The following is a 15,497-nucleotide window of genomic DNA, read 5'->3' as shown; positions in this document are numbered from 1 at the left end:
TGAAAGATATGTTCCCTACTAATCACAACGAAGTTTTTTATTTATTCAGTCATTTATTTATATTTATTATGTCCGACAATGTAAAAAAGAAAAAAAAATGCATTTTGGGCTTCTGAGGGCCCCAGCTCCGAATAAAATTTTAAAAAAAGAGGGGGGGGGGAAGTATTATCTGGGGGCCCTTGTCATCTCGGGGCCCCAAGCTATAGCTTATTTAGCTTATACGTAAATCCGGCCCTGGGGAATCAGCTATTTAATTTCCCTGGAGTTCACAAAGCGCTGGCAGTTAACTCCAGAGTCTCAGATGAAGCAATGGTTAGGAGGACAGCCCTAGAATTTGATAGTGTGATGGCACTTGAAAATATTTTAATTTGACATTGTAACTGTGACTAGACTGTCTGATGGCTAAGATCTCCACTCCATAGGTAGTTTTATACCTTCCGACAAGAGTAAATGACAAGAGTCCGACAAGAAAATGAGAATTGTCTTGTGGAGACCCCAGCTCCAGCGTTAATATATATTAACGCTGGCGCTAGAGAAGTCATTTGTTTCTTTCTTAGAAACCTTATTTGACAGGTTTGTTCTAACCACGTACTTCCTTCCTTCAGTTGGACATTGTGGGTTGATAAGATTTTCCTTCTCCCAGTTCAGTTCTAGTTGTTCTTTTATTTCGATGACTTTCTGAGGGAAACTATTTTGGGTTTTAAGATTCTGTGTAAATGATGACAAAGGGTTATTCCACAAGGGAAAGCAATCTGGTAGTTTTATGATATTTTGAGTGTAAATTTAGTGCCTTCTCTCCTATAATTGATTTTATATTCAAATGTTGGGTGGATATCAAAATCGCATCAGTCGTGGGGTTGTTTTAACAGCTCCCATAATATGCAGAAGGGCTAGGATTTGGAATCTTACTAGGGAATCAATAACCTGTTTACTTGCCGACACCAGAGGTTCGGAACAGTAAGTCAAAAATGTCAAAATATAAAAATTAAAAGTCAAGTCCAGGGTTGTTCTACAGCGTCCCCACGCTCCTCCCCAATTCTTTTCATTAATTTATGCCTCTTGGTAGCTCTTCCAATATGTCTTAAACGTGCTCTTTACATGTCAGTCAAAAATAGCAGTCAGATATTTTTGACTGTTATTTTGTTATTATTATATTAAGAGTTGATTTGAAGAACGGGGGAGTTTTGGTAAATAAAGTTCAGCTTGATCAGTTGAGGGGTGAGGGAAAAAGTTTGATATGCAGTTTTTTTCTAAATTTATTTCTATATTATTGACGTGACACCATTCAATATCTTTACAGGAGTCACTAATTTAACTACCACCAATCACTGGCCTTTAGTTAGAGCCTGATTTAAGGTAGTTTCAGATTGTAGTTTAGCTTGTGTTTTAGGATTTTCGGTCCAGACTACAAAATCGTCTGCAGAAAGTTTACAATACTTCAGTAATTCAGCAATACAGTCGTTTATATGCTCTACCTTAGCTAGTAGTAACAAATTTTTTCATATCTGACGGATGTAAACAAATTAGGCAAAGCTCAATTCAATAAAATTTATTTAAATATTTTGAAAATATTTATTTACCGTAGTAGTTGCTTTTTAGGATCAAATAGAAAATAAAAATCTTCTTATTTTTACATTTAAAATTTAAAAATAGGAACTACATACATTTTTTAAACGCGCAACTTGCTACTGTTCTTAGTTTTTAGAACAGTATTCAATCTAAAATTGCTTGATTGGTTGAAATTTGTTGTCAAGCGAGGCAGAATTGCCTCCTTTTTTGTATTTGTTATAGGGATTCCTCACCGCCATTCTCTGTGGAGGGATGTGTGTTTTTTCTTCTTCCTCGACAATTTACAATAGGGGTTAAATCTATTCAACAGTTTTCGGAAAACGTTTTTTCAGAGAGATGTTCACAGCTAATTAAATGGAAGTTGCACAAGCATATAAAAAGATAAGCTTGGAGACAGCTGGCCATTGAGCTGGGAAACACCCCATGACCTTCGCCCTTTCAGATTCGGGTTTCTCACCGAAATTGCTATTTTTTCTGGCCAGTTAATGAGTTTCATGTTTTATCCCACTCCCAGTTACATGGTTTCTTTTAATAAAAGACTCCTCATGTTTGATGGCCTTAATATTTAGCATAAGGTCTTGGAAGAGAAAATAGAGATGTGTCTGAAGGAAAATGTTCAAAAATTTCAATAATAATAATAATAATTTTCTGAGGAAACTTTTTAAAGAAGTTTTTTAAAAAAAGGAGCGATTTCTTTTCACATTTTTGTTACAAATATTTTTACTTTTTCTCAAAAAAAGTAACGAAAAAACAAATAAAAGTACTAAATTTAAAAATCAACGAAGTATAAGTTAAATTACTTCCTTTTTACTTTCACTTTCGTTACATGTAACGGAAGTAAAAGTATTACCATATATATATATTGCCAGAAACATATATGTGCAGATCATATTTTTTGATTCTAGATATATATTTTATATGATCTACACCAACAAATCGAGAATAGCTACACTGTCTCCGTCCGTTTTCCTTGGTACAAAGCAAATTTCAATCTTTCTTGTGTTACTAATGTTTGAATGCTGTTTTACCCAAGTACTAAATAAATGAAACAATAACAGTGAAATTTGTTTTTATTGAATTAAATTTGAAAACTAAAGACACCGTTGAAAACTAAGTTAAAAACAGAGAATTAGAGAATTTTATTTAGAATAACATCACATGCTGTTTTTTCTGATAATTACTGATTGAGCCAATTCAGACTGTATGAAATCTTCAACTACTGGATTTGAAGAAACTTTTTGAACAAAAGCTTTTAGTCGTGGATTGTTATCCAGTAACTTTGGCTGTCGGATTTGCAAGCCGGCTAAAGTCAGTCCAACTCCAAGATCACACCATGTGAGCTGAAAGGAAAAAAAGAAGACTTAGAAATAAAGTTAAAGTAAGGAAGAAGTTGTGGAAAACACGAATACTATTTGCTTTAAGCTTACACTATGATGAAAACATAATAGCCTCCCTGTTCCAGGCTATTTACTGTTTTTTACAAACTTCATGAATAGTGGCTATCCGCTACAAGGAATTGATCAGTAGTGTTCACGAACGAGCAACTACGCAAATTTATTTTGGAATGGAGGCACGTGAAAACATCTATTACAGTAAATCCCAATTAATATTCATGCTTCTGTGATTGATAGGAAAAACAATATTTATTCGTATTCAACAGTTGATGGTAATGCCGCCATGAGAGGAAATTTCTCCACTTAGGGCCATACTTATCTTCGAGTTTCTCTATGGCATCCTGTGATATTCTCTCTTATTTGGTTTGGATAAGGTATATAAGTTCCTTCACTCCTTAATTCGGTTGTCCTCTTAGAGGTATACCGATATGGTTCATGTGTGTGCTTTAGCCAGGCTAGTTTCAGTTAACCACATGGTTACCCTACCAATGGATGGTTGACCTTAGAACATAACATATAAATCATCCATTTTCTGACATTGTTCGGACCTTGGACTTACATTTAATTTCGATAATGTCAAAATTCTTTCAACAGCTGTCTTATAAAAGTATCTTAATGCTCTGAAATCGTGTTTCATTCATATGAAGACCGATTCTCTAGTGAATGATCTAACCACCTGAGCAAGGAAATGCCTGATTTGCCTCATATGAATAATGCTTCTTTTTTAGTTTTGATTTGCCCCTTTGGTTATATTTTCGTTGGTAATTTTAAGCTTTCTGTTTCAAATCTGTTTTGATTTTCAAATTCGCGTCTGGCGAGTTATGAGAATGGGGGCTTATTTTTGAGCTCTCGAAACCTATCAACTTCTTCCACTTCTATGATTTATGAAATAAAGGAAGTTTTTATATTAAGTATATCTTTCCGCCTTCAGTTTCATTGAATAATTCCTTTAATGAAAGTTAGCGTTGCTGCCCTGGAAATAACATGAGCTCAATCCGTGAAACAACCGCCACAGAGTAAGCACACTGGCTTAGGTGTCTGTTATGAGTTTACCCTGAATCTGAACCACTGATCTGAGTCTATATCGAAGGAACCATACCTCCGCTGATGAACATGAGCGTGCAAATATTTATTGGTAGAATAATGTAGATCAGTCTGGCACTCTTAAGAATACTTAGATTCGCTTTCACTAATCTGCCATTTTAATAATTGTAGTTGATGAGGTTATAAAGTTTCGTTCACTATAAAGTTCACTATAAAGTTTCGTCAACCTGGAGTGTATAATACGGTGATTCTTTTCAAACAACTTTGTCTAAATGTATGCCCCTAGTCACAGTGCTAGTCGACAAAGGCAAATATGCTATCTCTTTCACAGCAACTTATCCTTAAAGTTCAGAGCAAATGTTCTTAATGGAGATCAATTCTTCATCCACTGTGAATTGCTTTTTAGCCTCCCCTCTGGTTGCGCAAACTCGAGAGAGAGAGAGAGAGAGAAATACACCAAAGTAAACAAAATAGAAATATAATGCTCTTTGGGAGCCCCGAGGGTCGGGGAGCACTGTTTATAGAGAAGGGCATCTGTTTTCCCTGCTTAACTTATAAGTCCTAGGCATATTGTGTGCTATTGTAAACTGTTCGAATGGGCAACACTTGTTACGTTTGGGTGAAAAAATTAAATATTTCATGGCAATAAAATTAATAGAAAAAGGTCAGAAGTAAAAATTGTTACGGAAAGCTCTTTAATTATCATTACATGATGCGTCAGCTTTACAAACATAATGGTACGAATACGTGGGAATAACATAACTAAATTGATTTAAATTTTCTTTGATACGGGTTCGCAGCTACCGAACATTTCGAAATGCGTTGCAGCATGTATAAAATATGATGTTATCGGTGAAGAATCTATTTTACATTCTTTATTTGGGGTGATCAAAACAGAAAAACGTAAAAGATATTCAGTTCATGTAAATTATGTAGATAATAGTTACCATATAAATTTTGAAGTCAGTGAGTATCAGGGAGTAATTTGTTCTTAATATTTCTAGAATAACTTTATTCCCTTGCGTAAAAGAACTGATAGAGATGATTTATGAAGATCACAAGGATTAGAACAATCGGCGAAAAGGAAGTTTTGAGAACTGTGACCAGAGATTTTGAAAAGAGTTATCAAATTCAATTTCCCTGGACTGATTTACATCCCCACTTAAAAAATTATAAGGGTATTTCTGAGAAAAGACTCGAAAATGCTATGAAATCTCTTAAAAAATTAAACAAAATTACTAAATACAATTTATTTTTGATGACTGGTTAGATCAGGGTGTAATAGAAATGACTCATAGTTCTAGCTAGAACACTATTTGCATCAGCGTCCTGTTATTAAAGAAAATTCGACAACGCATGTTAGACTTGTCTTTGATGGCTACGCTGAAGATAAAGAATTGCCTTCAAGCAAGTATTGTTTAGAAAAAAGGTCCAACTACGTAGTACTTATTCCATCTGGATAAACAGATTTAGAATAAGAAAACATAGAGATGTGTATGATAATTGAAAAAAATATTTTTGCTAATTGAACTATATGAACAAGATAAACCTTATTTAAAACTTTTATGGTGGCAGAATGGAAAAAAAGAACATTTGAGAACTTTTCAGCTTAAAATTGTTGTTTCTGGAATATCCTCAAGTCCTTCCTTACTAGGAGCGACTCTTAAATTTTATTTAAATAATGTACTTTCTGAATACAAAGAAATGCTTTAAAAGCTTTCGAAATTCTTTTATGTAGACAATTGTGTACACAGTGGTTAAAACAAAAGAGATTAAGTTAAGCATGTTAATGAATCACAAGAAATTTTTGCTTCCGCAAAATTCACATCACAAGAGAATTACCCTTTCGAGAAAAGTGAATCAGAATTTATCGAAATCAAATCAGTCCTTGCATTAAGTTTAAAATGGTATACTAAAACGGCCATTTTATCTATTGATTTAAGAGATCTAGATACCATTACAGAAAATCAACCTGTAACTAAAAGAGATATTTTCCCATCAGTACGCAAAATTTTTGATCCTATTGGATTCATTTGTCCTGTAACATCAATGCTAAAGTTAATATTGAATTCTGGAAAGTAAAATTGTCTTGGGATGCTGAGTTGTTATCTCGGATGGCTAAGAAATTCATTAAGTGGAAAGACAAACCTAATTTTGTAAAAGAAATTTCTATCTCTAGGCGTTTAGATAAAATGAGGCAGTTAGAGAATTAACATTGCACGTCTTTTGTGATACCTCCGAAAAAGCGTATGCTGCTTGAATGTTTTTTAGGAGTGAAACAGAGGATTGAATTGTTTTCTTATTAATGCAGGCTTGATCAAGGGTCACTCCACTGTAGCCTATATCAGTATGTAGGTTAGAACTTGTAGTGTTAGAACTTGTATAATATAGGAGCAAGACTTAGGAATGGAAAAAACTACTACACGATATTGGTCTGATTCCAACATTACTCTTTCCTAGATTAAGAAAAATGAAAACTGGGCTAATTTTATATTTAATTGCGTTAAAGAAATTGCATTTTTGGGCGACTCAGATTATTTTAATCACTTCTCCGGTCAGTGAAATCCGTTTGATTCGCCATCTCGAGGATGTGGTATTGAAACTTAAGTTATGTCTAAATAGGGACAAGGACCGACCTGGTTGCAAAATCACCCTGAAAATTGGCCTAAATCCAATACTTTTCACGATGAAGAAATTATAAATGCAGAAAAAAAACAGCTCTAAGCGTTTCAAATGCATAAAATGAAGACAAAATTTGTGATATTTTCACCGATTATTCGAAGCTATTGTTAATACTTTGGTTTACAGATTTTTGGATGATTGCAGATTGAAGAAAGATGTTAGAAAATTTGGAGTCATAATCGGGGAAGAAAGAAACAGATCTGGAATTTCGTTGCTAAAAATAACAGAGCCAAAATCTTTCATAGGACAACTTGATAAACGACTACAAAATCTCCAAGTTCTTGTGAATGATAATGGTCTTTTTCGAACAAAGAATAGAGTCTTACTGAAGAAAAGTCTTGGAGAATTTCCTATTTCCTATTGTGTCACCAAGTAATCCTCCAATACTGTATGTTCTACGACCGACATACAGATTGTTTCCTTTTTAAGTTGGTGAAAACGAAAAAGATGTTTTGAAGAAACGTATTTCAGTGTCTTGATAAAAAAAAAACTGAGTGGTGGGAGGATGTTGGGAATTTCAATTACATCACTTAATTTCATCATTGCGTACATGCGCTCATCACATGCTCTAGGACAGGGCTGTCCAACTGCAAAGAGCCCACGGGCCGCAGTTTGAAAAAGTTGAACAATAACCTCTTACCTCTTATACAATAACAATTAATAGTTGAATTATTAATTATAAAACAATGGAACAGAAGGATTATTAAACAATTTGCTTATATTTTAATGGGAAAATTGAGGGTGATCAGCCTGAATAAGAAGTTGGCGGGCCGCACAATATGTGCTGGCGGGCCAGATGCGGCCCGTGGGCCGCCAGTTGGACAGCCCTGCTCTAGGACAATCTCGGCCCCTACTACACGCTCACACTCTGATTCTCGAACGAGAGCTTTTTAAATGTTTGATTGAAAAGCGTGTTTATTTTTCTGTGTCCGCTAATACTTTGTGTTCATCTGTTCATATGCTGTAGAATGAAATTAGAATCATCCAATGAAAATAGTGTGTACAACTGGCTGCCATTCACAACCACAAAATTATAGCAATTGATTAAATTATATGAGTCAAACAATACAGTTCAGCCCATGACTTGGCTGTCTATATTTATACATATTTAGTTTTTGTTGTTTCTATTGTCTTCCTATTATCAATATCATGATATGACGTTTGATATCGGTATTTTGAGAAACAGCTGCTTCTGAAAATGTTATAGGTGGCATTACCTATAGGTGGCCAGTCAATCTAATCGCAAATATCGCGCACTGAGTATTATTTTTATGTATTTCATAAAGAACAGGACAAAAAATTATGTGTTTATGAAGCGTCAATTTTTTTACTTTTATGTGTTTATTAACAAATGACGTATCATTTACTTGTTCACTGGCAAAAAAACCATTCGCACTGCTGGATCTTTCAAGGAATTTCTCATATTTAGTTAAATATCGGGGTACATCCTCTTCCATCATTTCTTTCAATAAAGCTACCTATTGAGAAGACAATTATTAGTTATCCAGAAATTAGAGTACAGCTAAAAAAAAAAGGATTATTCTGCATAATTTTTGTTTTAATGATCAGATTTTCACGTTCTCGGACTTAATCTTAGTGGCTGGAGGAGGTGACCTCAAATATGCTAATTAATTAATGCAGACGGTATTTAAAGTTATGAAATCAGAGACAAAAACAGAACTTTCTCTGAATGAACATACATTTTGTATGATGGATTCGGATTTTAAGTCAAAAAAAGTTCTGAATTGTAAGGTATACAGTTTATTTATTTATTTTTTTCATCATTTCAAAGAATGTAACATTACGTAGCAAAATACAAAATTTGTGCGAAATCAGTCAAATTCTTTTGAAATTTGATTTCTCAGGAACTATTCGACCGATTTCTCTGAAATTTTACATTTTGCTGCTCTAGGGGTTAAGGGGTTAGCACAGACGGCTCTAGGGGTTAAAATTCGTCGTAAGATTTCCAGGTTACTACTTCTGATTAATTTTTACTTCTAAGCTTGAAAAAGAGTGCCATCAAATATTATTATACTTGTAGTGTTTACAAAATAACGCGTTTATAAAATTTAAACGTCAACGAAACGAACAGCATGAGAATTCGGAAGATTCCCCAAGCATGTCGTGCCCTGGAAGATGCAACCCAAAAAATAACTAACGGAGATATTTTACACAAATATAGCCAAATAAGGGATGCACTTAGGATAAGGGATATAAATTCACTTTATTTATGTTGTGATATTAATTTTCTTAAATTTGTTTTAGGCTCACAGGCAGTTAGAATTTAATAATAGCAGGAATGGTAAAATTACGCGTAAATTAAAACGTAAATCACATTAATAAAACCTAATAGAATATTAAGCCTGTTAAAAAAGAAGAAGAATAAACCATTAGTGCAGTAAATTTGAGTGATCATAGATATAACTTTTTTTCTCTCACATCAGTATCAAAGAGTACTTTCAAAATTTAACATTTCACATTTTTAATTCAAAATGTTTTTGACAGATACAGTTATAAGTCCTTTCAAAGGATTTATCCTTTGCATTCAGATTATATCTCCGATTACAAATTAATTGTAGAGTGTGTGGTGAACATGTCAAAAACATCACTGTGACTGAGAGTTTCATCCATAGAAATATTTCGGCACAATTTGATGTAATTTTTTTTTGTTGATAAATACGATTGTTCTATCAGTTGAAAAATGTTTGACTTAAGAACATAAACTCTCAGAGGAAAAATTTATGTCTTGGATTCATCACGCGATGATTTTTTTCCTTGCTTTCAAATATTTTTCCTAATATGAATTATTAAAAGTCGTCAGTCTAATTCAAGCCATCCTGCATATTCTTTAATACTAGAAAGACGGAAAATTAGTATATACCTATACTGCCCAAAAGCAGTCAAAATGACTGCATTGTGAATGCGCAAATAAATTTGCTTAAAATTAATTTTTAAAATTTTTTATATTATTTACAGTTATATAACAAGTTATTAGTAAATATTAATAATAAAAAAAATTATATGTTGTATAAAAAGTCTCAAAATTCTAAGAAATTGTGTCATTACTTACATCATTGTTTTTCTAATTGAAATTAAAAGCAGTCAAAATGACTTCCTTAGACAAAATATAGTGTTAATTTTCAATTTCTGATCTAAAATAATGGGGAAAATGATACCTGTTGTTTTATATCTAAACTAGCAACGTGTATGTTTCTCATCTTGGCGAACATCACTCCTAAACCATCCATGATCATGTCACAAATTGCTGCCTCTTCATTAGTTTTGCCCACTAAGTCTGTAAAAACGCGTTTTTTTTTAATGAAAATAGTTTAACTATAAAAATAGATAGAGTATAGTTTTGTCATTTCTTAAATATTGTTGAAAACAGCAATAGCTTTACAACTAATATTTTTGCAAAGACAAAAAGAGATAAAATATAGAAAGTAAATATTATTAATTTAAAAAACAAACAAACATAAATTAACATAACTTTTACAATTTTACTGTTGATATAGCTTCTTAAATTGTAATTGAAGTAACATTTGCTATTAATATTCATAGTTCATTTCTAACTCATTCATAAATTCATTAAGAATGTATGAATTTTGCTGCTATTTAATCGGGAAAAGTAAATTATTTAGAAGCGAACAAACGAATAAGTGTATCAAAAAGGAGAAATTTTAAAAGAAGAAGAGATATTACAAATGCTTCGAATGTCGCCTCATTAGATTCTTTTTACATAATAAACTAGTCCCGCAGTGGACTGATCGTTAAGACACGATTCCCAGCAGATCAGCGAAGTCAAGCATCACTGACTGCGGTTAGTGTGCGGGTGGGTGACCACTTGGATCAGTTTGCGTAGGGACCGAGGGTGTGCGGTATTGGTCCTCGTTAAACTGTTCTACCGTAAAGTGCTCAACTTCGCGTGCAGGTCGTCGAGCTACCGAAGCGGGGATGCCAACCCCTCTGCAGAGGATCAAAATTGTGATGGCATGTCTTCGGATCATTTTCAGGGATGTTTCCCAGACAGTCGCCAATAGCCCATTGAGCAGCTCTAGTGCGACGTAAATGAACTACAACAACATAATAATAAACTAAAGGAAAATAATAATTCATTTAGTTCAACATGATTTAGAACTCTCTACACAACGTTTTAGAAGGTAGCATGTCAACAGCACCATGTTGGACAGTGTGCCACATGTTTGACATATTATGTCAATTGCGAGTTTTCTAAGAACACTAATTAAACACGTCTTTTAGGACCTACATTGTTGGACTCGTGAATCATTTGACTTTACATTGTTGAACTTAAATGGAAAAAAAAAAGGAAACTCTAATCAAATGATGAATCATTTCAGTCACTAAAAAGACAAAATTAAAATAATCAAAGGATATTTCTTCAAAGGACCATTGAAGAAAAATCAGAAAAAAAGAAAGAAAACCTGAGTCTGGATACTATTTCTGCGGATTCTTATGTAAAATAACCTCTTTAACACCCCCACTATTTATCATTTTTCGATAAGTTCATGGCCATAAAAGATTTAAAAAGAAAGGGTTATTTTTACTGTTAAAATTCTTACTAGAACTAGAGAGGGAAAAGTTTTAAAACATACAGTTAATGAAAAGAGGGAGATTTTGGGGATTACTTCCCCCTTTTGTAAGACAAAATCTTTAAAAATATTCGATTTTCCTATTTAACAAACTGTTTAACATTAAGTTCACAGAAGATAAACGTAAATCAATTAGTTTTATTGAATTTTTAAAAGTAATACCGAATTCTCTTGCGAGATATCTTGTAATGCCTTGTCCTTGAGCGACATGTTTTCCATCCACCAACAGAACAGGTAAATAGCCGAACGGTGATTCTGAAAACACAAAATATTATATTGTTTCATTCAGAATGAAAATCTGTGTTTTTTTAGACAACCAATGTTTTAATTCCAGGATAGTTTAAGAAAAAATTCGGCATAGCTTTTACATGAATAATAGTTACACTTTTGAAAACATGTTTCTAAACAAAATCTACCACTAAAATATTTCAGAATAAGCTGCACAGGCAGCATTTGGATGCAAGAAATATTTTTGTATTTTTTGTCTAACTAGACTAATCTTTAGTATAAAATAGTCTACTACCTTACTTAGATTGCTCACAATCGATAACGACCATAAGAGGCTCTTTCTTTTTTAGTTATTTAAGAAAGATAATTAGGTTCCCATAAGAAGATTTACACACATCTGCCAATTGAATGAAGTAACATTTTATTTCTATTTGCTTCTGTTTTGTTAGGCCTAGTTCGATTTTAGCTTTAAGTTCTCTCTTGCTGTGTGTATGTTTGATTGTTTGATGCATAAATATATATCCTAAATTAATGATATCGTAAAAATAACTTTTCTGACTTCTTATATGTATCTTTTTTTTACTATAAATATACATTTTAGTGTTATCGAATACCAAGAATAGTAACACCAAATAGTGTAAAAGAACATTCCAGGTATTTGATTACATCAGGAACTATTCTTGTTTCTTGATGGTGTAGCGAAACACCAAGCGTTATGAATGCTGTTCACTTCAGCATTTTGGTGCAAAATAATCGCCACCATCCTTGGTGTTAAGATACTGTAAAATTTTTTACAGCGCGGAAATCAGTATTATTTTTCAATTATTTCTGGATTTTGTTTTAAAGAGAACTTTAAATGTTGGAAAACTATGTTTAACATTTTTTGTTTTGGGTGTTCAAACTCACGCTGCACATTTTATATATCTCAGCATATATATATATACATTTGAANATTCTTGTTTCTTGATGGTGTAGCGAAACACCAAGCGTTATGAATGCTGTTGTATTTCAACATTTTGGTGCAAAATAATCGCCACCATCCTTGGTGTTAAGATACTGTAAAATTTTTTACAATGCAGAAACAACTGTTCTTTTACAATTATTTCTGGACTTTGTTTTTAAGCGACTATAAATATACATTTTAGTGTTATTAAAGACCGAAAATAATAGCACCAAGTAGTGTAAAAGAACATTCCAGATATTTCACTGCATTAGGAACTATTCTTGTTCCTTGATGGTGTAGCGAAACACCAAGTGTTATGAATGCTGTTGCACTGCAGCATTTTGGTGCAAAATAATCGCCACCATTCTTGGTGTTAAGATGATGTAAAATTTTTTACAATGCAGAAACCAGTGTTCTTTTTAAATTATTTCTGGACTTTGTTTTAAAGCGAACTTTAAATATTGGAAAACTATGTTTAACATTTTTTTACGCTCCTTTTTTCTAATTTAAACTATTACTGTCCTACAAAATAAAAAATCCGCCGCTGTTTTGGGTGTTTAACCTTACGCTATACATTTTATTTTGCTGGATAGGAGAACATGAAGGTATGCAAAAGAAAATTATACTGAGAATAAGAAAGACGTAAAAAGATGTAACATTTGATGATTAGTTAAGAAAAATTATTAATTTTTAAGCTTTTAGAAGGCAGGTCTTAGAAAAAAGCAACTAAAGAAAGAAAACTGATCTGCTGATAGGACGGGAAAATTTTATGGTTTGTATCTGGTTGATTTTACTTCATTTTCAAAAAGTTGTCCCCAACAAGTAAGTGATCGAAGATGAGTACTTGTTTTCAGAGTTGGATTTAAAATTTCATAAAAGTGGTTAAGAAAGAATTAGTAACTCGATTCATTAATTTCATTTGAAAAGTTCTCAGCGAAGACGAGTTTGTTTCAGTGTTACTATATTTTCTTCTAAGTTGAACGCAAAATTACAGGGAAAAATAAATAAAAATTAAGGAAACTAGTATCAATGCGTCACGGTATACTGGCATGAATTTTATTTTTCAATGAAAATTCTGTTTCATGACAATGTAAACACAAAGAAATCTTGGGATAAAGTCTCTTACTCGTTATATAATTACATGTTTAATTAAAATGGCGTGCATTGCCTTTTTCTTTTGAAAAAATTTAGAGGTTAATATTTCTATTTAAGGCGATAAAACTAATGGATAATTTTCTGAACTGATATTGCTGACATTTTTTTTCAGCAAATATTTTTAAAGCAAATTAAATTATAACTAGAATCTCTGTATATCAGCGAATGTTTACTTAATATGAAAAAAAAAAAAAAAAAAAAAAAAAAAAAAAATTATACCTTCTTCTGCTTCATAAATTCTGTCCGGTGATTCAACTTTTTCATCTTCGTATTGAATGTCTTTGTATTGAAATATGAGTCGAGCCAATTCTCCAGAAGTTGGATAACTATAATCGATTAGTTTGTAGTGAGGCATGACTGAAACTGAAAATTTTCGATTAATTTCAAATAGCCAAATAATAAATTTAAAGAGCTAAATAAACAGTACATTTCAAATAGACGCATAGTCGGTATGGTGAGTAGAGTTTTCCACTATCACGATCTGAGGTCAGAGTTTAGGTGCCTGATCCGATACCGTAGGTGATCTTCCTATTCTGGACGCATGCTTAAGAAAATAGGCACAGCATTTGATCCCGTTTTCCGCACAGAATATGATCCCGTTCTTATGAAAACTATAAATTTTTTTTTAAGAATAAACTAATGGAACCAAATAAATTCGTAATGTGATGTCCATTTGCCTAAAATCACTTAACACATTTTTAAAAATATATATATATATTAAAAGTCAATTGTCGTTTTACTAGGTTGTTACGGGTGCTGTAAATTTATAATACTGGTATTAAATATACCTTGCATGAATTTAGTGTGTTTAAAATCACTTTATCGTTCAATATACTGATACGAAGAGATGCCTCAAAAGTTACACCTGTAATAATAAACCCCACAGTCCGGTACTTTGTCCTGTACTGATTGCGCTTAGTGTTTTAAAAAAGTAAGGGAAAGTACTTTTGAAATTCCTCGCTCTGTTGTTAAATTTGGGTAAAACATTGAAAAGACGAACTTTTTTCCTTTATTCATTATTTTTTCATCACGCATATAACTTACGTAATTATATTAGTTACATAATTATATAACTTATATCTTAAAACTCGCCGCCTTCGGTGACAAAATGAGCCGCCTTTTTAAAATATATTTTCAAGTAATTTGAGATTTGAAATTGTATACTTAAAACTTAAGACCATGAGTAAGTATTTAACTTATATTGTTAAGTGATTTAATATTTGTCTCTTATGTATTTCGTACTTTCAGATCTAATGCGTTTTGTGGTATATTTAAGAATTGGTTAAAATGCATATCCTGGTGAATTTGTAATTAAGATGATAGTTGAAAGTGCTAATTGGTATAACGGTGTTTAAAATGGACACATGGGAACTTTTGCAAATTTATGTTAGCCTCTGCACACTCCCGTACGTAAGATTTCAAGTCAGTTCAGGTGAAGCACGCATGCGCCCGTGAAAAAATATCAAACTTACATAAGTGAAAAATAGAGATTTCGTAAAAAACAGTAAGTTGAAAACGGTAACGTCGTAAGATATCATTTTAACTTTTACTGCAAAATCAGAACAAACGTTTACAATGGATGTAGACTATATCTTTAAAGCTGTGACATACTTACCTTTAAGTAAAACTACAGATCTGTGAGGTGAAAAATTTAGTAGATTATAGAATTGGATGAATTCCGCGATGAAGAATGCAGCTTATTATTATTAATAATATTTAAAAAAAATATTACAGAACTTTTATTGATTATTTAACTTTCTTTTTTTTAAACTAAATTGTGAAGTTAAAATATATATAATTTATAATTTTTTGTTGTTAACTCACTTGTCGTTAACTCACTTGTGCTTGTTAAACTTAATTCTTATTTAAAAA

At 32.4% G+C, this 15,497-nt stretch overlaps 2 protein-coding genes across 2 annotated transcripts in view; both read right to left on the bottom strand.

The window, feature by feature from the left end:
* LOC122270060 (pro-resilin-like) overlaps positions 1-2,065 on the bottom strand; it is an 8,404-nt gene extending 6,339 nt beyond the window's left edge. Inside the window, exon 1 of the mRNA XM_071180350.1 lies at positions 2,027-2,065. Within this exon, the coding sequence (XP_071036451.1) occupies positions 2,027-2,065 (39 nt within the window). The remainder of the gene's footprint in view (positions 1-2,026) is intronic.
* A 556-nt stretch (positions 2,066-2,621) lies between these two features.
* Positions 2,622-14,877, bottom strand: LOC107450189 (glutathione S-transferase 1). The gene is made up of 5 exons (XM_043056899.2): positions 13,845-14,877; positions 11,462-11,554; positions 9,866-9,984; positions 8,057-8,167; positions 2,622-2,909 (listed from the first exon to the last, which is right to left on the bottom strand). Exons 1-5 carry the CDS (start codon positions 13,978-13,980, stop codon positions 2,724-2,726), a joined length of 645 nt encoding a protein of 214 aa, XP_042912833.1. The 5' UTR covers positions 13,981-14,877; the 3' UTR covers positions 2,622-2,723.
* Between the last annotated feature and the right edge of the window lie 620 nt (positions 14,878-15,497).

The sequence above is a fragment of the Parasteatoda tepidariorum genome, chromosome 4, assembly GCF_043381705.1.
Source record: "Parasteatoda tepidariorum isolate YZ-2023 chromosome 4, CAS_Ptep_4.0, whole genome shotgun sequence".
Taxonomy (NCBI): Eukaryota; Metazoa; Arthropoda; class Arachnida; order Araneae; family Theridiidae; genus Parasteatoda; species Parasteatoda tepidariorum.
The sequence above is the reverse complement of the archived record's forward strand: the minus strand, read 5'-3'. Positions and strand labels throughout refer to the sequence as shown.